Raw genomic sequence first — 24648 nt, forward strand, 5'->3', positions numbered from 1 at the left:
TGACAATTAAACTAGAGCTTGAATGTATGCAAAATGAGGAACATTTGATCCATGCCAAAATGATGCAGCTTGGTTCCAGTGGTCCTCAGCAAGGTTCTTGGTTCGTAATGAGAAGCACAGGGTCTTCTGCAAAACAACTTTATGCTCTTGTCCCATTCATTATTATTCCTGTTATTTGTGGGTTAGCTCTTACTGCCATACTTTTAAAAAGCTGATTGTATTTCCTCTACCTCTGCAATCCGTCTTCCTTTAATGCATAGATTTGTTCAAAAAATCCATTAACAGATGGACCTTCTCACCTTGACCATTTCCAAAGAAGACCCTCCAAAGGATTTGTCCTGATAGGACAATATAAAATTTAAAAATGTATATACACATAGCAGTGCGGCCTCTTTATACCATGCACCTGTGCTTTAATTATACCAACAGAAAAATCTGAAATGATCAATAAAATAATGAATTAATAAAAGAGAACTGCTAGATGTGATTTAATCAGAGATAAAAAAAAGCAGGTATCAGGGGTTGGTCGGCAATACATCACACAGAATAAGTGAAATCTTTCTTAGAAGAAACAAGGTCTGCTCAGGAGTTCCAGGCCCAATGGGCACAGCAAATCTACTTGGTAGATCTTGCCTCTATGAGGCAGTTGTGGGACTGAAGGTCCCTGCCTTCCCCCAGCTGCCCACCAGTAAGTTTCTTCCTCTCCCACAATTTGAGACTGTGCTGGCGTGCCTGCCTTTGCTTCTCTCCCTTCATCCTCCTTCTAGTCCTGGGAGGTCAGGGAAGAAGGTAGCTTGTCACACCAAGAGCAGGAGAACTCCTGGCTTCTTCAACAGCCTGACTCATCTCTGCCTCTCTGGCCTCCCCTCTTGCTTCCGCTTCTGATTCTGCACTTCTCTCTGCCACAGACTCCCTGCTCACTAAACCCTGTTACATCTTCAGCTTCAGACACATCCTCTTCCCAGGCTTTTCCCTCTGACTATTCATCATCATCCCACCACCAAGCCCCAGGTTCTGAGCCTTAGTTCCTTGAGGGTTTCCTAGCTGGTACCTTCCACCATTCCTCTGTGTCCAACCAACCCATGACACAGAGAGACAGGAGAGAGAGATGTGTATATGGACAAAGGGATCATTTATGGACAATCCATGAGGCTGCATATACTGTTCAGCTTATTCTGAATGGTTGCTGGTTCTGGAAGGACAGTGGCAGCAAGTGAGGATTAGGGAGGAGAAAGTGGGAACCTGACTTCTGGGATGCCGCCCTCTCTCAGCGAGTAATCATGCTGGTGTGGTCCAGCACTTTCTCTGCTAGGTTGTCATATGTCAAACACAACAGTCAGTACAAAGGCCTCCCCCCCCCCCGGATGCTGATGCAGCAATACAGTCCTCTGGGCTATCAACACCCTCCAGCATCAGCTTGATACATACATCAAGGAACACCAGTGCTATGGGACAGAGCTTCACCCTTCTGCTCATCTTTCTGGGCGTGCAGGTTGTGACAGAAGCCTTCAAAATCTGTGCTTTCAACATACGCAGTTTTGGGAGAGCCAAGGCAGCAAACCGGAGGGTCATGGGAGCTCTTGTCCAGGTGAGTTTGTGATTGATTTGGACCAAGGGCAATGGTGATAACAGTGCTTCATTAGTTTAATGAGCAATTCTTGCTCTCAGCCCTGCTTAGAAATAATAATAGTAATAATAATAATAATAATAATAATAATAATATATATTTATACCCCGCAGCTTTCAACAAAATATTAAAATACAGTAATGCATCAAACATTAAAAGCTTCCCTAAACAGGGCTGCCTTCAGATAACTTCTAAAATTCTGGTAGTTGTTTTTCTCTTTGACATCTGGTGAGAGGGTGTTCCACAGGGAGGGCGCCACTACTGAGAAGGACCTCTGCCTGGCTCCCTGTAGCTTTGCTTCTCGCAGGGAGGGAACCACCAGAAGGCCCTTGGTGCTAGACCTCAGTGTCTGGGTAGAACGGTGGGGGGTGGAGACGCTCTTTCAGATATACTGGACCAAGGCTGTTTAGGGCTTTAAAGGTCAGCACCAACACTTTGAATTGTGCTCGGAAACGTACTGGGAGCCAGTACTTTCAAGACCAGTGTTATATGGTCTCGGCAGCCACTCCCAGTCACCAGTCTAGCTGCTGCATTCTGGATTAGCTGTAGTTTCAGGGTCACCTTCAAAGGTAGCCCCATGTAGAGTGCATTGCAGTAGTCCAAGTGAGAGATAACCAGAGCATGTATCACTCTGGCGAGTCTGCGGGCAGGGAGGGTCTCAGCCTGCATCCCAGATGGAGCTGGTAAACAGCTGCCCTGGACACAGAATTGACCTGTGCCTCCATGGACAGCTGTGAGTCCAAAATGACTCTCGGGCTGTGCACCTGGTCCTTCAGGGGCACAGTTACCCCATTCAGGACCAGGGAGAAACCATGAACTGTATCCCTAACCCTAGAGATCTGGGGGCAGCTGCGATTAAGGCAGAGGTAAAAACATTGTGGATGACAGGTGTATTCTTGCTACAGCGATAAGCAAATAGAATCATAGAACTGTAATGGACCTGAAGGGTAATCTAGTCAAACCCTCTGCAATGCAGGTATCTCAACTAAAGCATCCATGGCAGATGGCCATGATCAAAGAGCAGAGAGAAAAATGTACCAGCTACTCCACAAGCTGGGAGATTTAAGACCATGTAACAAAAATGAGTTCTGAGCAGGAGGTCTTTCAGCTGAAGCAGTCTGACAAGCAGCTAAGTTCAAAGGCCTGCTCTTGCATGTATTAAAGTTGGGTTTAATTGCAAACATAGAAATTTTAAGAGCATGTATCTCATAACTATAGCAGTGTTAAGGGAAGGGCTCAAGTTCAGTGATAGAGCATCCGCTTTGCATGCAAAAGGTCCCATGTTCAAATCTTGGCATCACTAAGTAAAGACTGTTGTCTGAAAGCTGGAAAGCTGCTGCCAGTCAGTGTAGATTCTAAGCAAGATGGTTCAGTGTCTGGCTTGGTAGAAGGCATCTGTTTAATACAAGTCACACAACCCTTGTTTTTAAGCAAAGGGATGTGTGCTTTTGACAAACATTGGCCCACTTGATTTTTTATAATGGCAATGCAATGTGTAGAAACCACACATTGGTCAGCTTCACACTGACTGGAGTGCTTACGCAATTCCTAATTCTAGGCAAGACCTGAAAACCTTTGCCAGACAGAATTGTAGAGTTGGAAGAGATCCTGAGGGTTATCTAGTCCAACCCCCTGCAATGCAGAAATCTCAGCTAAAGCCCTCTGCTTAAAAATCTCCAGTGAAGGAGAATTCACCACCTTCTTATGGAGTCCATTCCACTGACAAACAGCTCTTACCGTCAGAAAGTTATTTTTGACGTTTAGTCAGAATCTCCTTTCTTATAACTTGAAGCCATCACTTTGGGTTCTATCCTCAACAGCAGAAGAAAACAAGTTTGCTCCATCTTCTATGTGACATCCCTTTGGAGTCGGCTATCATAGTCTCCTCTTTTCCAGTCTAAACATACCCAACTCCCACAACCGTTCCACTTAAGTCTTGGTTTCCAGGGCCTTGTCCATCCCCACCATGTCAACGTCCCCGGTCACCGCATGCTAAGGCAGTGATATGAACAAATGCTGCATCTGGTTACCTTTGATCATTCTTTCCATCTGTTTACTTAAGAGTTTGGCAAGATCTTGTGAGATCTGGCAGAGGATGATGCTGCTTCTCCACCAGGGCAGAGGTGGAAGGGCTGCTGCTTCACTCTGCTCACGAATGGAGGGGGCCTGGTGCCTACATTCCTTTCTGTTACTAATTAATTCATCCAAGACGTCAATGGATTTCCCCATCACTTCCTGCACCACAAACTGGTTACTGTTGTTTTTTAAAAGCGGGCAACAAAGCACTCTAATCCACTATGAAGTTCTGCAGAACAGTGGCAATGCGGAAGCAACAAGGACCAAGAGAGAGGGGGAAATATGTGTGACAGTGACAATGCCCAGAGCATCTCATTGCCCTGACCACCCACTCTTCTCCCACTGCCAGATCCTCTCTCGCTGTGATATTTCTGCCATCCAAGAGGTGCGAGACTCCAGGGGTACAGCTATTCAGACGTTGCTGCGGGAGCTGAACAGGTAGTACCAGCAGAGGCTGCTAATCATAGACCTAGTCAAAATATGCAGTAGGAGGGGGTATAATCTGAATGGTACCATTTCAGGTTACAGGTGTGTGGGGAGATCGCGCAGTTAGTTTATTTTTATTCACAGGGAGATTTCTTTTTTTATTGTGGGGGAGCATTCTAACAAGGCTTCCCCCCATTGCTCCATTCTTCATCTGAGGATTCTGTACCACCCCATTCTGTTATTAGGCAAAGTGGCATCTTGAACCCTTCTCCCTGGCAGGTATGATCCCTCTCATCACTACAGCCGCCTGGCGAGCAAGAGGCTGGGGCGAGGCAGCTACAAGGAGCAGAATATCTTTGTGTATCGGTAATGTCTGGGGGAGCTGGGAACATGACTAAATCAGAGCCCCAGGAACCAAAATCCAACTCTGGCCTATATATGCATGTATATAACTCCCCCTCTCCCAGGATAATGTTTTACGGGGTGGCCATTTTGTTACCCAAGGTGAAGGACAAAATGATACCTGCCTTCCTCCATTTCAAGCACCAAAGCTGAGCAGTGTGAGAATTTATTTATTACTTATTTCAGTAATAAACACCCAAGTCACTAGGTAGTAAGGCTAAAAAGATACAGTGAATATGAAATCAGTTAAAACTAACCAAAAAATCAGAAAACGTAGCTAAAATGCCTGCTGATTTTTAAAGAAAGAAGAAAACATTTTCACTAGATGTCAAAACTTCAAGGGGGGGGGGGCTATCTGATCTCAGCTGTGGGTTCCACAGAAATGGATCCACAGTACTGAACATACAATATGTGCTAGAAGCTGTCCAGAATGGATGGGTAAGGTATAACAACAACAGCAACAACTTCCTTGCACTGCTGTTCCCCTCCTGCCCACCCACCTACCTAGCTATGGCATCTACCAGCTGAGGCAGCCACCTCACTGCCTAACGATAGGGCTACTTCTGGTATTTTAATTGCCAATCAATTATAACACATTTTAACAATATGCATTTCCATATTTGTTACCCCTATAATCCCACCCTTCCTCCAAAACTATTTTTTAGCCTCAGAAAAATGTATTTGGGCAAATTGGGGTATGAGACAATAATTTTCCAGTGAACTTTGTTTTGGCTGAGCAGCAATTTCAGTCTGGATTTGCCACATATGAAGCTGGACTTAAGTGTCCATCCACTACTCCACACCTGCTCATTAGTGTTGGGTCTCACAGCTCTGGTTTGTAGTTGGGGAACCAAGGCCTGGATCTCCTGAGGATATAAACCTGCGTTTGGGCTGAGACTTTGGCCTGCTGACAGAGGCTTACCTGATTTCATCATAATAATGACCCCTTCACAAAGACAGATTGCAAATGGGGGTGAAAGGGAGCAACTGGGTGCTGACATCTAGCTTGCTGTGTGTGTGTGTGTGTGTGTGTGTGTGTGTGTATATATATATATATATATATATATTTAAAAAAAGGATAGAGGAACATGCAGTCGTGAGAGCTTCCACTTGCAGGCTCTGTATTGGAACAAAACCAGACACAGGTTTACTTGGATAAGAACTCACTCAAAGGCACACAGACCCAAATCTCCCAGAGCCAAGTTCACCCTCATATTCAACAGTCGAGAGAGAGATTATGCATACTTTAACCTTTTGAGGGATGAATGTTCCCTCTGATGCCTACTTTTTTTACCTTGACAGAATGGATGTTGTGTCAGTTACTGATTGGTGCCAGTTTGGGGATGAGGATGCCAGAGATTACAAGGCATTTGCCCGGGGGCCCTTTGCCGCTCGCTTTCACTCTCCATACACAGGTAACACCCAGTTTCTCCACACAGAGGTCTCAATTGTTCTGGATACTTGTCCACAGATTCTTGGTGATCCAGGAGCTGTTATCTCCAAGGCAGTTATGGAAGACTACCTCGGTTTTAGGACTGAAAGCCTGGCATTTCTTTTGGTCCGTTCTTAACCTGAAACTGTTCTTAACCTGAAGCACCACTTTAGCTAATAGGCTTTCCTGCTGCCGCCGTGCGATTTCTGTTCTCATCCTGAAGCAGTTATTAACCCCAGGTACTTTTTCTGAGTTAGCGAAGTCTGTAACCTGAAGCGTATGTAACCCGAGGTACCACTGTATAGCCCTAGTTGGATGGTTCAGTGCTGCTTAGGGTAGATGAGGAAACAGAAGAAATTGAATGTATTGAGAAGCTGAGGTAAAGGAGCTAGCTCTTGTTAAGTGTGCATGTGTGTAATAATAGCCACTAAGAGGAAAGAGTAGGGAGATCAGTAGTGAAACCTCTCCCATCATCTGAACTGCTGTCTTCCACCCCACAGCTATCCTAGATTTTGTGCTACTTTTACACCACACCAGTCCTCGGGAAGCTGCCCAAGAACTTGATCTGCTGTTTGGAGTGTGCACAGAACTGATGCAACGGTGGAAAACTGAGGTATATTATGGGGGCAGATGTTGTAAACTCAGCAAGTCACTAAGAACATAAAAGCCCTGCTGGATCAGAAGACCAATCTAGTCCAGCACCCTGTTCTCACAGTGGCTGACCAGATGTGTTAATAGGACATTCTCCTGATTCCCAGATGTGTTAATAGGACATTCTCCTGATTCCCAGCAACTAGCTTTCAGTCTCATGCCACCTCCTCTAGTGGAGATGCTACTCACATACAACCCTTTCCTTGTGATCTGAATAGAATGTGATGCTGCTGGGAGATCTGAATGCTGCTGGTGCCTACATCCCAGCAAGTGCTTGGGCTGGGATCCGCCTGCGCAATCACCTTGCTTTCCACTGGCTCATTGGTGACGGAGAGGACACCACAGTCAGCCACCGGACCTGCTGTGCCTATGACAGGTACCAGAGGACACTTTTCAGCTCCACTCACCCATTCTCAACATGTTTCCCCTTACTCCCAAAAGCAATCCAGCATTTGCCAGCCTTTTAAGCAAGCATGCCAGACAGAAAGTAAGCCCTGAGGAGATTGTGTCACTTACAGTGTATACCATATGCCCTTTTTTGGTGTGGTTTTGCTTCTGGTCTGTTGAGCTGGAGAGCAGACAACACTAGAGGCAGAGACTACTCCAGATCTGTACCACAGCCAGGCCAAGAACTTAAGAGCTAACCTGGCACACTAGACTCCTGCTTTGTCTCACGTAAATTGGCCATGCTTTTTTTATTGGGGGCAGAGCAGAGACCCATCACACTCCACTTTTGTACTCTGTCCTCCCATGCTAGGATTATAGTCCATGGAGAAGAGCTGCTTGGCGCCATTGTACCCAGATCTGCCAAGCCTTTCAACTTCACACAAGCACTTGGACTATCGGAGGAAGAGGTGGGTGTAATTGGGCTCCTTTCTTAACTGGCTGCTAGTTTGAATGTGATGTAAAGACCTGAATAATCCACACCATTTCATTCCTACAGGCCCTAGCAGTCAGCGACCACTATCCTGTAGAGGTGAATCTTCGGCTTGCTCCGAAAGCCCAGCGAGAGCTCTAAACCGTCAACCATCCTTCTGGCTATAGAAGCAAGGGCAATGGCAGGGCAAAAAGAAACTAAATTCTCTGACTATTCCATTCAGCAAGATCCGTCTAGGGCAGCAGTGGAATCCCCATACAGTAAAAGCAGTCTAATACACATACACTCCCTCCCCCCGCATGAAAATCAAGGTGACAGAAGAGCTCCATCTACGTTGCAGCTAGGACTTGCAAGCCTTCACGCAGGCGTATCCAGGTGTTGCCACAAAATTCACCACCTAAGCTTAGGGCTGGGTGAATGGTAAATATCCTACATGGATCGTAGGCATTAGGCGCAGCATTCAGCTTCCTTAGAAACTACATTTTTAAAAAAGTATCTTATGAAAATAGCACTTCATTTCTTTCATTCAGTTGTCATCTATATCCCATCCTTTACCCCCAGAAACTCCCAACATTGTTTATCCTAGATAATCCTATTTTTGTTTCAGCTGAACCAACCAACCCTGATGAAGCAGGATACTGCCTCAGTAAGCCATACATCTATAATGCACACTGAAATGGCCCCCTTCCCAATCTGCTCTGAATTACAGGGCAACCTTTTCCTCTTTACTTTGCCCTGGAAGTCTTGCAGGTTTTTTTTGCCCCATCCTTAGGAATGCTTATGGGAGACCAGCCTGAGGGCTTCACTACTGTGAGAATTGTCTTGTGTGACACTGACAAAGGAATACTGATATTCAAATTCATTACTATGTTCACTTGTTTCCAAAAGCGGGTGAAGGTATGTTTGATGTTATATCAAACTCACAGTAACATTAACGTAACAGTAAACAAAGCAGCTCAATAGACATTTTTTATTTCCATTCATCTTCCTTCAAGAATTGAGGAAAGCAGCTTGTGGATAAACACCAAGCACTTATGCTGCATGCAATGCACGCCACTTGTCCAGAGGGCCTCTGTTGGGGATGTATTTCACGCCACAGCCATCAGGGATAAGGCGCTTCTCAGCCACCATGTCCTCAAATTCATCAGCATTGAATTTGGTGAAGCCCCATTTCTTGGAAATGTGGATCTAGGTGAGAGAGAAGACATCAGAAGCTTGCCTCAGACTTCCCAGCTATTATGCATCTACTACTGAGTATCAGCCTGTCTTCGTTGAGCTGAGACGCAACACCACAGGTCAAATGGCCTGTCCCTCCATACCAACTTACAGTCAGTCACTGTACAGTGGTGCCCCGCAAGACGAATGCCTCGCAAGACGAAAAACCCGCTAGACGAAAGGGTTTTCCGTTTTGGAGGCGCTTCGCAAAACGAATTTCCCCATGGGCTTCCTTCGCAAGACGAAAGCCCATAGGGAAATCTCCGGGACAGCGGGGAAGCGCAGCACGTCGTCCCCACTGTCCTCGGACCTCCTCCGAAGGCTGGCGGTGGGGCGGAGAGACCTCCCGCCAGCCTTCGGAAGGCTGCTCCGAAGGCTGGCGGGAGGAGGTCTCTCCGCCCCACCGCCAGCCTTCAGAAGGCTGCTCCGAAGGCTGGCGGTGGGGCGGAGAGACCTCCTTCCGCCGCCAGCCTTCAGAAGGCTGTCCTGAAGACTTGCGGTGGGAGGAGGGTTTTCCTTCCCACCGCCAACTTTCAGAATGCTGTTCTGAATGTTGGCGGGGGGAGGAAAAACCCTCCTCCCACTGCAAGCCCCGGGAACAGAGGAGAAGCGCTGCGCGCCTTCCCCTCTGTTCCCGTACCTGTCCTGAAGGCTTGCGGTGGGGAGAAAAGCCCTTCTCCGCACCGCCAGCCTGGCAAGCGGTCTCCACAGGAACGCATTAATTGATTTTCAATGCATTCCTATGGGAAACCGTGCTTCGCAAGACAAAAAACTCGCAAGAAGAAAAAACTTGCGGAACGAATTAATTTCGTCTTGCGAGGCACCACTTTAGATCAAAGTCATATGACAAAGTTCATTCTCGGCAAAAGGTTGTAAGAGCAGCAAACTAAAACTTATGATCTCACTAGCTATACTGAGAGATTTATCTCGTTTTGCACCCTATCTTTAGTGGTGCAATGCCTGTATACTTCTGGACTGACAGTATTCTTCCCCCACCAACACACACATTACCTTCTGGCGGCCAGGGAACTTGAACTTGGCTCTGCGCAATGCTTCAATGACATGTTCCTTGTTCTGCACCTTGGTACGGATGGACATGATGACCTGGCCAATATGCACACGGGCCACAGTGCCCTGAGGCTTACCAAAGGCTCCACGCATTCCGGTCTGGAGTCTAATAAGAAACCAAAACCAAATCTTAGGGTGTTATCCTCAAGGACTAAAGCATGCTGCTACACCCACCACCAGTCAGGCCCTCTTGGCAAATGTAGAAGCCAAGAGCTTCAGCCAGTCATGCACCTCACCAGGACTCAAGTGTTCCCAGGGTCCCTTAAGGTGCACTGTACAAGGAACAGAGCACGTACACAACCAAGGGAGTTACTGTGTGCAGTCAGTGCACACCACCCCCCGATAGCAGCAGGGGCTGGTCGGCTTAATTGACTGCAAGGTCAATTTTAACACCAGAACTGGGTCTCTACCCATTCCTCACCTATCAGCTCCAGCACATGACAACATCTTGTTGATGCGGATGACATGGAAGGGGTGCAGGCGCACACGGATGTGAAATCCATCCTTACCACAACTTTTCACCATGTATTTGTTGGCACAGATACGGGCGGCCTCTAGAGCTGCAGAAAGAGAGACAGGGTGAATGGGGCAGACCGTAGAAGCCCAGCAAAAAGAGTGGTTTGAGTGGTCTGTTGGTGCTCTGTACCTTCTGATGAAAGCTGCTCATATTCATCTGACACCATGTGCCCACAGAGTGGGAACTCATCAACCTTGGCCTTCTTCCTGCCCAGGTCAAAAATTCTGATCTTGGGATCTGAAGAATAGAAAGTAATATTATCAGCCAGTTCACTAAAACTCGGATTTCCTAACAGGCCAAATTAGGTGCAATCTGACCAGGCAATTAAGTCTCATCAGGCTATCCTCTGTTGGATTAAATTCTACATTCCTATCTGAATGCATGCAGTTCAATTTAACAGTTCATCAGGCAAAAATAAATATCTTACTCACCAGGAACACCTCTACAGAAACGGGACTTGGGGTAAGGCTTGTTCTTGCAGTATCGATAACTAGAAGAAAAAGACAGATAAGGTAGTCAGAAACAATTTTTTGAAATTAAAGTCACAATTGCTGAATATGATAAACCAGAAATGGGGAACCTATAGCCTTGCATAGGTTGTTGAACTACAGCTCCCATCAACCCTTGTCTTTGGCCATTCACATCTGATTGGGGGTTGGTGGTTAGAAACTGGTCCAAGATGCAGTCCCAGATATTAGCCTTTTAAACCAATTTACTAGCCTAATGGAGTTTAGCAGTGGAAGGATGAAGAGCTCCAATCTTCCTTCAGCAGCTCATTTTATGTCTATGCTGGGCAAACTTAAGGAACAGAATCCTTCTTCCATGTTGCTAGTCTGCTCACTTGCCACATTCAGTTTCTTGCTGCTCTATGGCTACCAAACAAGTGCTAAATTAAAAATATGTCTCATACAATTAATAAAGAACATGTAGACACTTATCTGTATTTACTGGCTTTTATTTCCATACTAGTACTGTTTCCTAACAGTAAGTGAAGTTCTGTGAACCCAAGAACTTCTACTTTCCCTATCGAAAGCAAGGTGTTTAACTGGAATTTACATTTGGCTGACAGATCTGGCTCCCGTCCCAAGATCAATAGTAATTTCTGCAGCAATGTTTACCACAAAGTTACACTTGTCCCTAAACCTGGTATAATAGTATCTGAAAGACTGATATATAAATCAGAGCATCCAAGGTTTTTAGCTACTCAACAGCATGGTTTGGACAATCGTTTTCGGCTCAACAAACCATGGCTTTTGAAGCTCGGAATGGGGCACTTGTGAGAAGCATGTCTCCTATTCCCTGTCAGTTTCTATGCAAAGATCTTGGCTTGTATTAAGAAAAAAAATCAGGAAATCTGGATATATGCTGGCCTGCTGGGGGTGATGTGTGACAGAATGGTGAAATGGGGGAACGCTCAGCCCCGATGCTAGTGCCTGGCTTCATAAACGTTTTATGAGGCTTTGAATGAACGTCTGAACCAGGCCATTAGGTGGTCTCAGGCAAAGCCACTCTCAGTATCAACTCTCTAAGCTTAGTATCTAATGCTTAGTGTCGTAAGAATAAAATAAAGAATATTTATATGTCATACTGTACTCAACTACATCCTACTCAAGAGTGCATCCACTGAAATTAGTGAACCTGTTAGTCATACCTGCTTGCTTCAGTGGGCTTACTCTGAGTACAACTAGCAGTGACTGGGGAGGCTTCAGCCTTCATGTCCCGCTTAAGGGTTTCTGATGCATGCATGCATGGCCACTGCTAGGAGGCAGGATGCAAAACTAGGCAGGCAGCCCCTTGATCAAATCTGGCAGAAATTTCTTGTTTTTATGCTAAACTCACGGGGGATGTTTGTGCGTGCTTGGGTCTAATATCCATCCCACGAAAGCAACCTTGCTGCTAAGAGCCACCACGGGCGGCAGCGCAGAAGGGTCCACGGGCCACAAGCAAGCCGTAGAAGCCCAGAGCCCCCAAGGTGGGGCCCGTTTTGGTCGCCCACCCTCGCCCTCCCCGATCGCGGTCCCCGCCAGAAGAGGAAAGCGGGAGATGCGGCTGCCAGGAGAGACCCCTTTCGGCCTCTCCTCTCCCGTTCCTGGCAGAGCCGCCTCCCCGCGCCCTCGCCAGCCCCCGACGGAGCGGCCACGCGGCCTCCTCCCGGCCCTGCCCGTCCTCCGGGCGGCCCAACTCACCAGCGCGCGGGTCGGCGGCCCATGGCTGCAGGTCTGAGAGGCAGAGAGAGAGAGAGAGAGAGTCAGTCCGGGGCCGCAAAGGGAAGCGGGCCGAGCGCAGGGCCTGCTTCTCGCTCTCAGGCCCAAGCCGCGCCGCAGCCGCCTCACCCGCGTACTCACCTCGCCGAGCGGAAAGAGAGCGGGGAGCGCGCCTGCGCGCTGCTTATCAACGCTGCCGCTCTAGGACGGCCGCGGACACAGAGGTTGGGCCTTGTCTGGACCGGAAGCAGCGGAAGCTTAACGTATCCGGAAGGTCGTCGCGACACATTAGCTTCCGGGTTGGTTTTAGGGGAAACGTTCTTCTGACTCCATTTGCGTGGATGTTTAAACCTTTAACTGAGGGATAATTGTGCGTTTCCGAGCACAGTTCAAAGTGCTGGTGCTGACCTTTAAAGCCCTAAATGGCCTCGGTCCAGTATACCTGAAGGAGCGTCTCCACCGCCATCGTTCTGCCCGGACGCTGAGGTCCAGCTCCGAGGGCCTTCTGGCGGTTCCCTCCCTGCGAGAAGCAAAGCTACAGGGAACCAGGCAGAGGGCCTTCTCAGTAGTGGCGCCTGCCCTGTGGAATGCCCTTCCAGCAGATGTCAAAGTGATAAACAACTACCTGACATTCAGAAGACATCTGAAGGCAGCCCTGTTCAGGGAAGTTTTTAATATGTGACATTTTAGGGTATTTTTCATCTTTGTTGGAAGCCGCCCAGAGTGGCTGGGGAACAAATAAATAATAATAATAATAATAATAATAATAATAATAATAATAATAATTATAGAAGGGCGAAGGATGTCCCCGTGCAATTGAACATACATTTGCTGCCGAAATTTTTTAGATGGGAGATCTTAAAAACAACAACCACCCTCATGTCAGTGCTGATCGTTATAATACCCTCAGCATTTTGAACTATATAACGTGTGGAATTGCCCATGGCTTTTGAGTTAGGTTTTCAAGGTCTTTATTCATGGGAAGGCGCTGCAAAGCCTCTGTCGACCTCCGCTCTTACTTGGCACTTCGAAATACAGTAACATAGTTGTTCTTTTTATACATCTATATATCTTTATCTACTGTATACTATTTCTGTTATCATTGTACACATAATTAATAAAACATGTACTGTACATGAGTGACAAAAAAATGGTTCATCGGGGGTGTGAAATGCTAAACATTATTTTACAATACCGTAATAATGAGGTAAACCAGTTCAATTCTTCAAAAAATCAACTTGGGAAACAGAGTAATAGTTGTTTTATTAATGTGGCTGTAATAAGCAATTTTGTCGAAAGTTTACAGAAAAACAGAGCAAAGGCTTAATTCACACTGATGTCCAATATGTATAATTTAACTTGCTGGCTTTCCGTATAGTCTCCCTCCCCTCAACCCCGAAACGAGGAGCAATTTTATTAAGACGTCCTTGCTTTCACAGTTCTACTCTTACTAAGGATGCATTGCATTGCAGCTCTCGTTGCATTCAGCTGAAATCATAAATAAGCAAAAGAAACACTAAACGAAGAGCAGAATAATTAAACGAATTTCTATTCGTTTGGCGCCTACTGTGAGCCCTGCTTTCTTTGGACATTGCGACCTGCTGGGTTAACAACTAATAAAATGGCAGCTGTGAGTTATTTATGGTTGCAAAGTACGAATGAGAATGCTAGGAGAATATCCCGGAGAATATCCACCGGGAATTATAACGATCTGAAGCTCTGTCGGAAGAGACAGGCTAAAGCAACTTTACTGCGCATGCGCTCCTCCCGCCGCTTGTGCGGGAAGACGCGATTTCTTACGGGATTTCGTCACAGGTCTCGCGGTATCTGGATAAGACTCCTGTTAATTCGCCCCCCTCAGAAGATTCAAGGATGGCGGCTTCGGCAGTTTTGTATACTGGCAGGCAGCTGTGGAGGCCAGCCTTGTTGGCGTCCCGCTCGGTAAGACGACGGGTTCTACTGCGGTTGTGGACACTGACCTTGTCCGGAGGTGAAGGGAAACCGGCGCCGCTCCTTGGTTTCCTCTCAGGGGAGTGGGTGGGCGGGCTGGGGCAACCGTAGCCATGTTTCCGATTGGTTAAGGAAGCAGGCGGTGGGTGGGACAAAAGGAGAATGGTGCTTTCGCATTGGCTGGCTTCTTATGGATAGGTTTTTTATTGGGCGCTTCCTTTGGGACTCGTTGCGTAGCAGATAATTTTGATTGGGCGATAGATATGAGACTAGGAGAGAAGAATTAAAGGGCTAAAAGCACAACCAAGGAATTAAAGGGAAGGAAACAGCCCTGTTTGCACGAGATGATGATGATGATGATGATGATGATGATGATGATGATTAGTAACCACTATAGTAATGAGTCTGGAATAACTGCCACCCATTGCGTTCATACAGACTTATTTATTAATTGCATTTATCTCCCACCTTTCATCCAGGGAGCTCAAGGTGGTTCACACTTTTCCTGTTGCTCCCCATTTATCCTCACAACAGCAACCCTGTGAGAGGTTGAGAGGCTGGCCCACAGTCACCCAGTGAGCTTCAAGGATGAATGTGGATTTGAATCCTTCACTAGCATTAAATACTTGATCTTATTTGATGGGACAGTTGACCAAGAACGCTTTGACAGATCAAATATCCATCTCTAGCTTCTGGCAAAGGGGAGTAAATGAAAGATCTCACTCAAACCTGGAATTTCACAGAGTCAGGCAGGACACCTAGTGTTTCATTCCTGTCTTGTAAGAATCCTTTATTTCTGGATTCCCCAAATCACCTTCCTTAGCCTATGCTCTTTTTCTCTCCCCCCCACAGGTGCAGGCTCTAACAGATGGCAGTCGCAGGAATGTGGCCTCGGTTTGTATTGCTTGTGCTTGCTATCCTTTGTCACAGAGAGATGTTAGGGGAGGCACTCTTGTGTTCATTATTTCCCCCACAAATTCACTGACCGCTGTCTATGGACCGAAGGGGGATGTAAATGGTCCTAATGTGACATCTGTTTCTATTCTCTGTACTGATTGGGCACCCGAGGAATTGGGATCAAATCTGGTATGCAAACAAAATGTTGCAATCTAAGACAGTTTCTCCTCTTGGAGGAAGATGTTCTAATGGGCTTTGCCATATTGATCTGCCTTTTCCATAACTTCTCTCTGTTCAATTGGAGTAATAATTCTAACTTATTAACTGTGTAGGGAAATTACAAGGTACTAACAGTCTTGTACCTTTTAAAATCAATGGTTAAAATCAGTGCAATTTTCAAAGGTTCAGTCCATTATCTTGATTCAAAATGGCATCCAATTTTATCCCAACATAGATGAAAACCTGCTCCTTGATTCACGAACTGTTGTGCAAAATTTGGTTATGATATCTTGAAGAGGTATCCAAATGCATAGCAAGCAACTAACTTTCCCAAATACATGGAAAAATTAAAAAGATCAATGGATAACATTTCAGAGGTACTAGATAAACTTTATAACGGTTCTGAGGACCTATGAGATTGTAAAGCACTCTGCTGGTTAAAATTCTAGATGAAGGATCTTGGCAAATGTTTGGTTAACAATATATTTTTTTTTTTACACTGCTGCCTGTGAAACTCCTGTTCTTTTTTCCCCTTTCCCATCTTCCCAATATCTGTTCCTGACACACTGCCTACAGCAACAGACTATTGTAAGTAGTTTTCCTACCATTTCAATTTTAAACTTGGAGTTACAGCCAATGGGTTTAAGTCTATTCCAATTATCAAGTATTCATCAAGCTGCAAATGTCCCAAGTAACTGGCAAAGGGTGATTGCTAAGACTGACACTACTGAGCTAAAATATATGGACCATTAGTCCTAAGTTGTTCTTTAGCCTCCTCTCCCAGGTTGGAAATAGTGGGCTTAAACCTTTCTTCAATTTGGTTTTGGAAACACTGTCTCCTGAATGGGGTTTGATAAGCTAGGGTTGGGAATACTGGTGTCTATATTTACCACTGGAAACCAGAAGTCAGAGTGGCTAAAATGCAAGGCAATTGAGAATATCATGACAATCCTTAGTGCTGGTTGAATGTAGTGTAGCAAGCTAAAAGAATGAGGTGAGAATGGGGTGGTCTGCTGGTTAGAATAGAGCAGCCAGTGTTACCTGGCTGGGATCTAGGACTCTCAGGGTTTCATTCTTCACTTTGAACACTCTATACTCTTGTTGTTTTAAGCTCTCCTGATCATCAGAAGCTTGTCAGGGGTTCCTCATAGGGAAGGAAGATCCATAAGGATGAACCAGTTTGTTTGCCTTCCATGCTTTGTGTAGGCATAGGGAAGTGCTGAGCATGTTCTAGGATGCTCCCCCTAGTTAGCAAGGGGTGACAGTGAAGCCCAGTAGGCCTGACCAAGCGCTCCATGCAAACTGAGTGGGTGACTTAGAAAATGCTCCAGAACCTTCTGCAGTGTGGGTGGGGGCATTTCATGTCAGACTCTGCATGTCAGTGTGGAAAGGGTTATTCGGAGACTTGTCTGAAAGGCATTGGCCTAGATGAGCATGGCAGGGATGTGTGTAGTTACTGAGAACAAAGGCCTCCTAAGATTCCTGGGCAGGGGTGTGGCCTAGCCGAAAGGATTACGATTTGCAAGATTTTGTTCTAAACTGCCTAAACCTGCACCTCTTTCTCCACAGCCTCCACCCGCCAAATATGGGGGACGCCATACTGTGACAATGATTCCTGGAGATGGGATTGGGCCGGAGCTTATGCTTCATGTCAAGGAGGTGTTCAGGTACAAATTTCCTCTCTGTGTGCCTCTCCAGAGCTGTGCATAAGACCCAGAAGGCCTGCTTGTGTGCACTGATCTGTCCTGCTAACTAATAGACACTTTTTGCCTTGCAAAGCCATGGCTGGAATTCACCTTGACTGCCCCACCCTTCTCTTCTCTCTACCCCAGGCATGCCACTGTGCCTGTGGACTTTGAGGAAGTTCTGGTCAGCTCAGAGGGATCTGAAGAGGACATGCAGAATGCTCTCATGGCCATCCGGCGCAACCGTGTAGCCCTCAAAGGTGATCCTTTGCTTTTCACAGCATGCAGAATTGTGCCAAGTTCTGCATAAAGTGAAGTCGAAAGGAGGAGAAAGGGGTGTCCTGTGCATCTTTTCAGGGGGCGGTTGGAAATGGCAGATTTGTTTTACTGGGCTGCATGGGCTTAGTAAAGGCCAGTATCTATTTATTTTCCAAAGCCACATTTTGGATTCATCTGGTCCCCTTTCCTTCTTCCCTGCTTCCCTCTTCAGTCCAAAATGAGCCTATTCTAGGTAAAGGTAAAGGTACCCCTGCCCGTACGGGCCAGTCTTGACAGACTCTGGGGTTGTGCGCCCATCTCACTTAAGAGGCCAGGGGCCAGCGCTGTCCGGAGACACTTCCGGGTCACGTGGCCAGCGTGACATCGCTGCTCTGGCGAGCCAGAGCCGCACACGGAAACGCCGTTTACCTTCCCGCTGGTAAGCGGTCCCTATTTATCTACTTGCACCCGGAGGTGCTTTCGAACTGCTAGGTTGGCAGGCGCTGGGACCGAGCAGCGGGAGCGCACCCCGCCGCAGGGATTCGAACCGCCGACCTTTCGATCGGCAAGCCCTAGGCGCTGAGGCTTTAACCCACAGCGCCACCTGCGTCCCCGAGCCTATTCTAGGTTTCGCCTTAACAGTATTTGAAGATGCTTATTTTTTTTATTACATTTATATACCATCTCTGTCTTCCAAGGAGCTCAAGATGGTGTGCAGGGTTCTCCTCCTCCCCATTTCATCCTCACAATAACACTGTGAGGTAGGTTAGGCTAAGAGATGGTGACTGGCCCAAGGTCACCCAGTGAGCTTCATTGCTGAGTGAGGCAATGCTCATAGTCCAATACTCTGCTGCATTTAAACCTATATCTAATATTGCATCCTTGTGATAGCTCTGGAAAACTGGTGCTGCTTATTCCCATTTTATGGATGGAGGAACTGAAACTAACAGCCTCTCAGTACATGTCTGACTGCTGTGGAATCTGAATCCAGATTTCCCAGGCTTGATATTTTATCCACGTTTGTTTCTAACCCATCAGGAAAGAGGACAATTTATATAGCTGCAACTTTCAGATTGCCCCATATTGGTGTGCTATGTTTACTAAGGCCAGGGAGTGGATCCTCTTATTAACTGGTTCTCTTTTCCTGGCTTTATAGGAAATATCGAGACAAACCATAACTTACCACCTTCTCACAAGTCCCGGAACAACATAATGCGGTGAGTTGAGAGAGAGGCTTAGCCCAGTTGCCAAGCAGAGCCTAAGAGTTGGGAGTGCAGTTTAGTCCATATACAACCATTCATTTCCATTTTCTACCCCTGTCTAGAGGCTTAAAAAAAATAGTGGAAGTGGAAGTATGTAAATGAGGCCAGTAGTCTTAATTTCTGTATTGCTTCCCATAGTGATGCCACAAGTCACAGGACTCTAGTATGCTGCCACACATTATATGCAGCTCCGCCCTCTGTTCCTTGGTGTGGTTTTGCTTCTGGTCTGCTGAGCTGGAAAGCACATTGGAAAAGCAAGCGGCAGCCCTCCTGCTCCCATCCAGGTGTGCCACGGAATCTCATTTCCAATGATGTGGGTTGGTCATCATCCATAGCATATGCGGTTCATCTCTCCTATCAACACGATACTCTTGTTAAGACAATTGGCGAAACTAGGGAGAAGGTGGATCTGGGGCAAAAGGAACAATTGTGCTTTCTGAAGTACACAGAATCACAACAGTTGTTATTCTGAGTAGAATCTGTGCCATGTGACCTTTTCCTTTCCCTCTCTGATTCCACAGCACAAATCTGGATCTGTTTGCTAATGTGATTCACTGCAAGAGCCTTCGAGGAGTGGCAACCAGGCACCATGACATTGACATACTCATAGTCCGAGAGAACACGGAGGGAGAATACAGCAGCCTGGAGCACGAGGTGCTAATTAGCAGAGGCAACCACTTTTGCCCTCTTTATTTCTGCCCAAATCCCCCTCCCTCCTCAACCCTATTTGCATTGGGGCAGTGCTGTTTCCTCTCCAGGTGGGCTTTTTTCCTTTCCTTCCCTTTCCTTCTAAAGCATACTGACTCTCTGCTTGTGGCATATCATGATCAGGATTGAGTGGTGATGGGATAGTCCTGCTATATGGCAAGTGACCTTTTAGTGAGGTGTCAAAGATTTTATGATGGTGGCCAGCAACTGACAGTCCAGGGGTTCAGTCTGGCTCTCATCCTTCCATTCCAGGGATTCCTTCCTGTGATTGCGTACTTCCAAATGGTTCCTCCTGACAAAAACCAAGATGCTGGCAAGTGGCTTTTTTCAGTCACAGGGCCTGGCTCTGTAAAAGCTCCTCCATACTAGCATATTCACTCACTCACTCACTCACTCACAGACATTTGCTTTGTCTCGTATGGGTGTGGAAAAAACAGGCGAAGCCTGCAGCTCTTGCTCAGTTAAATAGATGGCCTCTAACCGGGGTTCTATGATACATCATAGGGGAAAACCACAAGCAGAAAGTTGGTTTCCTAAAACTGGCAATCCCTCCAAGGATTGCAGTAATCTTTCCAAGTAGGACATCATTTCCCACCCAGTCCCAACTGAGCTAGAGGTAGAAACTAGGAGTTTTGATTTTGCGTGTTCTGCCCCTGCCCCCTCCAGAGCGTCTCTGGTGTAGTGGAGAGCCTGAAGATCATCACAAAGACCAAGTCGCTGCGCATCGCAGAATACGCCTTCAAGCTGGCGCATGAAGCTGGGCGCAAGAAGGTGACCGCCGTCCACAAGGCAAACATCATGTACGTTAGGGAACATGTAGGCCTTTCTTCAGCGTACGTGTGTGGGAGCAGGGTTGGGAGTAGCTGGGGGTGGTGGTTTTCTGGCTCAGGGGTGTAAAGTGTGCCACAACTTGTGCCCAGTAGGAGATGCCTCAATTCTTATTTATGCACCCTGCAAATCAGGGCATTGTGCCATGAAATTTTATTCCTAGGCTCCCAAGTCAGGGATCAGGTTTCTGTTCTGTGTGGAAGAGGTAGGCTGTACAGGCCTGACTGTACGCTAGCATCAGAGACCTTTCTGCTCTTGTTCAGGAATACCACAAACATTTGCTGCCTCTACAGTTTGTGGTGCCTTTGCTGCAGCTCTGGCTGACATTTTCTCTCTTTTTCTCCCATATTAGGAAGCTGGGTGATGGCCTTTTCCTGCAGTGTTGCAAAGAGGTGGCAGCTGGCTTCCCAAACATCACATTTGAGAGCATGATTGTCGACAACACTACTATGCAGGTACTTGGATGTTCTAGCCTTATGTCTAGCTGCCATTTCAAACACAGGACACCTGAGTCTTCTTTGTAGACAGCTCAAATCTTTGTGTTCTTCATTCTCTTTGGCAGTGCTGTTCAGGGATTCCCACTGTAAGTCCCTTTCAGATTACCACCTTAATCCATTCACATGGATTAAACATGCACAGGAGTCAGTCCCAGCATTTTGTGCCCACAAGCATAACTTTGGGGTTTTTTGTTTTGTTTGCTTTTTTAAAATAGAATCACGAGAACTGGAAATGTCAAGTTTTGTAATAGTCAAAGCAATTGTTATAAAGGAAACGGAAGACATTTCTCAGGATTTACTTTGGAGGGAAAACTGGTTGGCTAATAATGTAACTTTCTGTTTAGAATATGTGACTTTTGCAGATCATTCAGAGAAATTGTTTAAATTAGGAGTGCTTTTATGAAAGCTTCCAGGAAGATCTGAAACTACATCACTGTTCTGTTGTGGCTGGGATGGGTGGGGAGAGGAGGGGACATGAATCACTACTCTCACCTTTAAACTCACTGCTGTCTCTGATTTTCCTAGTTGGTGTCCCGTCCACAGCAGTTTGATGTCATGGTTATGCCTAACCTCTACGGCAACATTGTCAACAACGTCTGTGCTGGACTGGTTGGGGGCCCGGGCCTGGTGCCAGGTGCCAATTACGGGCGTGATTATGCAGTTTTTGAAACGGTGAGTTTTTGAGAGGGTGGTGGATGTCAGGCTCCAGTAAAGTGGGGTTGTGATGAAGAAGCTCCGAGGGCAGGAATGCTACTTGACTGAGTGAGAAAGGGCTCCTAAGGCAGAGGCTCTGGCTTCCAGATGGGCCTGAGCACCAGGATCTCTCCAGTAAGCATTGCCTGGAAGAAAACTGAGGGAGATGGAAGAGAGCTGAACACACCAGCAAAAAAACAGACCACTTGTATCTTTGCCTCTCCATTATTCTATGTTGGTTTCTTTCATTTTGGAAACCCTCTTGCTCCCTCAGACAATATAGCCTGCTCTCTCAATGCCTTATCTCTCTTTTCTCCCTCTTCAGGCCACGCGCAATACTGGCAAGAGCATTGCTGGCAAGAACATTGCCAACCCCACAGCCATGCTGCTCGCCAGCTGCATGATGCTGGACCACCTCAAGTACGTGCGCATACCCCTTTCCCTGTCTCACTGCCTAATACAACTGTTTCCCCATTTCCCAACTATGAGAGCCAACGTGGCATAGTGGGTTAGCCTCTAGGATGGGTTTGTGGAACCTTTGGCCCTCCAGATGTTGCCGTCATCACCCCTGACGGTGCTTGCTATGGCTGATGGGAGTTGTAGTTCAGCAACATCTGGGGGGAACAAAGATTCTCTTCACCTGCTCTAGGCATTCCCAAGTTCAAATATCTACTCAGCCACTAAATTATTGGGTGACACTAGGTGGAGAGATGTATCTAAAATGTGGGAGCTACTGAACACTTACCTGATCATCTTGGGGAAAGTGTGAGACAAAAATGAAATGTTTGTCTCAGTGGCAGATTCTTCCATCATAATAGGGGAGGGTGGGGGAAGAGAGACTGCATTTGTGCTGCTGTTTCTCATCGCTTCGCTCTGTTGTTCATTGCAGACTGCACAACCATGCATCAATTATCCGCAAGGCAGTTCTGGCCTCTATGGACGAAGTAGAAGTGAGTTGTTTTTTCCCTTCCCAGGCCAATGGCCTATCAAGAGAATTGGGGATATGGGCTCTAAGGTCACTGGATGTTCTTCTTGGGTCTGTACATACCAGCAGAGGACTTAAAAACCATTGTCAAATATCTCAGATTGATTTCTTGTTTGTTTTGGAGGGCATCCAAAATGTGACTTGCCAATCCAAGTCAGGCTTTTAGGGTGCGGGTCTAATTGATTCCTAGAGCCAAGTGTGAAGGATGCAGCCATTGGGCCCATGAGTCTCTAAAGATCCCTAAGGCATGAGAAAGACAGCTGAGCAGGTACTAGTCCATGTGCCCTACTGGGGCTGCAGTTGGATCAGAGAACATGACCATGACTTGTACAGCAACGCAGGGACTTGTAGTGAGAAGTAAATGAAGTTTGTGTCAGTTGGTACAGTGGGGGAGCAGAAGTATCAAGTTGGTGGCATTGTGGAAAGAGGGTTGGGCGGAATAGTCTATCCCTTCAATTGGTCAAGAGCCACAGGTTTCCAAGAGTGCACCATCATATGTGCACAACCACAGCATGTATGCGTCTGCATGTGGGTCTCCCTTGGTAACTGTCCTTACACTTTGAGTAGGTAGCCCATCTTCACTACAAACATCTGTTGCCTATTTGGCATTTTCATTTGTGGATGCCATGGGAAATAGTTTTTAACTTGGCGATATCTCTAGCTCTCCCATCCCTTTGGGAACTGCAGTTTCCAGTGTTTTGCTGGGACAAAGGGATAATTGCAGTGCAGATACACCAAATGTTCTAGTGGCTTGCAAGTGTTTACAGCTAAATTAAACAGTAAAAAAATGAAGGTCCCAAAATGCATGTTTGGGCTGAAGGGGGTTCTTGGCTCCCAAGTTTGAAGACAGACTGCTAGTTAACTAAACTGGACTGTGAAGGGGCGGTTGTGAGTAAAGGTGGCTTAATACAACTTTTTCTTTCTTTTTCCTCTCCAGACTCACACACCAGATATTGGGGGCCAGGGTACAACCTCAGCGGCTGTTCAGTCCATCCTGCAACAGATAAAAAAATCTAACCCGAACCTGGCACAGGTGAGTTGGGTAGGAAGGTGACAGGTTTGCAGCTCTCAGGGGGAGGGGGTTGAAGTGGAAGGTGAGGAAGGGAAGTTATAAGATTTTGATGAAGTGCAGACTTCTTGAAACCTTTTTCCAAGGTTTCAAGAAATGTTATCATACCAAAGTTTTTGTAAGATTGTACTTGCTTGTCCTTACTGAGCAGCTTCTGCCTTTAGGGATTGGATGTAAGGCAGGAGAAGGAAGGGCAGGGGCTTAGGGGGCACTGGTAGAAGCAGAATTTAGGGGCTGTGTGGACACGAAGGATCCTCCTGCAACTGAAGCCAAGCAGTTTTAAACTTCACTTGTCCCTGCCTCAGGCTTTGCTTCTTTACAAAATGGGAATTTTAGTGATTAACCAGTGTGAGGTTGGGCAGAATGAAATATAAGTAGTTCTTAGTCTGTGTAGCTAGCTTTCCTAAAGACCATTCAATTCTTTTTACCTTTGCCTGTTATTGTTTTTTAGTGACATTCTGAAGCCAAAGAACCAGGCTCAATAGCTGTTTGAGCTGCAACTGAAACAAATACCCCTCCTGTCTGCCTGAAAGAGGCCAGAGCAACTTCTGCCTGTGACTAGAACAGACTGTTCCATTGTGAACTAGCCAAGCACAAACTCCCATCGTCTGTATATAGTGTGTAAGATGGCAATTCATACCCACCTCACTAAAGGGAAATAAATGGAAATGTGAGGCCTATCATGTCTCTGTGTCTCCTGCTTTTAGGCTGACTAGTAGATACGCACAGCTAAGTGGATTAATGGTGTGGTGAGAGAGAGCAGCAAGGGAGAGGGAAGTTTGGGGCTATGGAGCATGGTTTTTATCGTAGGGAAGGATCCTGGTGACTTACACTGAAGGAACTTACAATCAAGGACCGGCTAAGGCAGCAGCCAAATGCAAGGGCCAGACTCCCCTAGTTAGGGAAGGGAGCTGGCTGCTTCCTGCAGTATAACCTACCACTACGGCACCTGCGGATTGGAATCTAAGATGGTGTCAATTTTTTAAAAAGTAGGTTTTCCTTTGTCTACAGCTGCACATCCCTTTGTTCCAACACAGTACAGAAAGACACACTTAATTTTCAATGGATTTTGTGAATGCCAAAGAGAATGGTGATATAAAAG

At 46.5% G+C, this 24648-nt stretch overlaps 3 protein-coding genes and 1 long non-coding RNA gene across 6 annotated transcripts; 3 read left to right on the top strand and 1 right to left on the bottom strand.

Annotated features, from left to right (window-relative positions):
• Positions 1–1139: 1139 nt before the first annotated feature.
• Positions 1140–7778, top strand: LOC307205994 (deoxyribonuclease gamma-like). Of its 3 annotated transcripts, XM_079958773.1 has the most exons (8): positions 1140–1588; positions 4053–4141; positions 4409–4495; positions 5834–5946; positions 6464–6576; positions 6833–6990; positions 7372–7468; positions 7558–7778. In XM_079958773.1, exons 1-8 carry the CDS (start codon positions 1448–1450, stop codon positions 7630–7632), a joined length of 873 nt encoding a protein of 290 aa, XP_079814899.1. In that variant the 5' UTR covers positions 1140–1447; the 3' UTR covers positions 7633–7778. The 3 variants fall into 3 exon arrangements, with proteins under 3 accessions (XP_079814899.1, XP_079814897.1, XP_079814898.1); XM_079958771.1 differs by lacking the exon at positions 1140–1588 and having other exon boundaries at positions 3601–4141; XM_079958772.1 differs by lacking the exons at positions 1140–1588; positions 4409–4495 and having other exon boundaries at positions 3602–4141.
• A 669-nt stretch (positions 7779–8447) lies between these two features.
• Positions 8448–12637, bottom strand: RPL10 (ribosomal protein L10). Its single transcript, XM_079958898.1, has 6 exons — positions 12478–12637; positions 10723–10781; positions 10421–10528; positions 10196–10334; positions 9718–9880; positions 8448–8679 (listed from the first exon to the last, which is right to left on the bottom strand). The coding sequence occupies exons 1-6, from the start codon at positions 12498–12500 to the stop codon at positions 8524–8526; spliced, it is 648 nt and encodes a 215-aa protein (XP_079815024.1). The 5' UTR covers positions 12501–12637; the 3' UTR covers positions 8448–8523.
• LOC307206104 lies at positions 8686–9741 on the top strand. The gene is made up of 2 exons (XR_013834276.1): positions 8686–8819; positions 9527–9741. It is a non-coding gene; the product is annotated as an uncharacterized lncRNA (long non-coding RNA).
• Positions 12638–14301: 1664 nt separating the features above from the next.
• Positions 14302–24226, top strand: IDH3G (isocitrate dehydrogenase (NAD(+)) 3 non-catalytic subunit gamma). Its single transcript, XM_079958899.1, has 14 exons — positions 14302–14436; positions 15298–15339; positions 16138–16149; positions 17131–17228; positions 17394–17506; positions 18661–18721; positions 19288–19420; positions 20141–20274; positions 20655–20757; positions 21325–21471; positions 21818–21912; positions 22382–22442; positions 23415–23510; positions 23998–24226. Exons 1-14 carry the CDS (start codon positions 14368–14370, stop codon positions 23998–24000), a joined length of 1167 nt encoding a protein of 388 aa, XP_079815025.1. The 5' UTR covers positions 14302–14367; the 3' UTR covers positions 24001–24226.
• The last annotated feature ends 422 nt before the right edge of the window (positions 24227–24648 follow it).

Source organism: Podarcis cretensis, assembly GCF_951804945.1.
Source record: "Podarcis cretensis genome assembly, chromosome: 17".
NCBI lineage: Eukaryota > Metazoa > Chordata > Lepidosauria > Squamata > Lacertidae > Podarcis > Podarcis cretensis.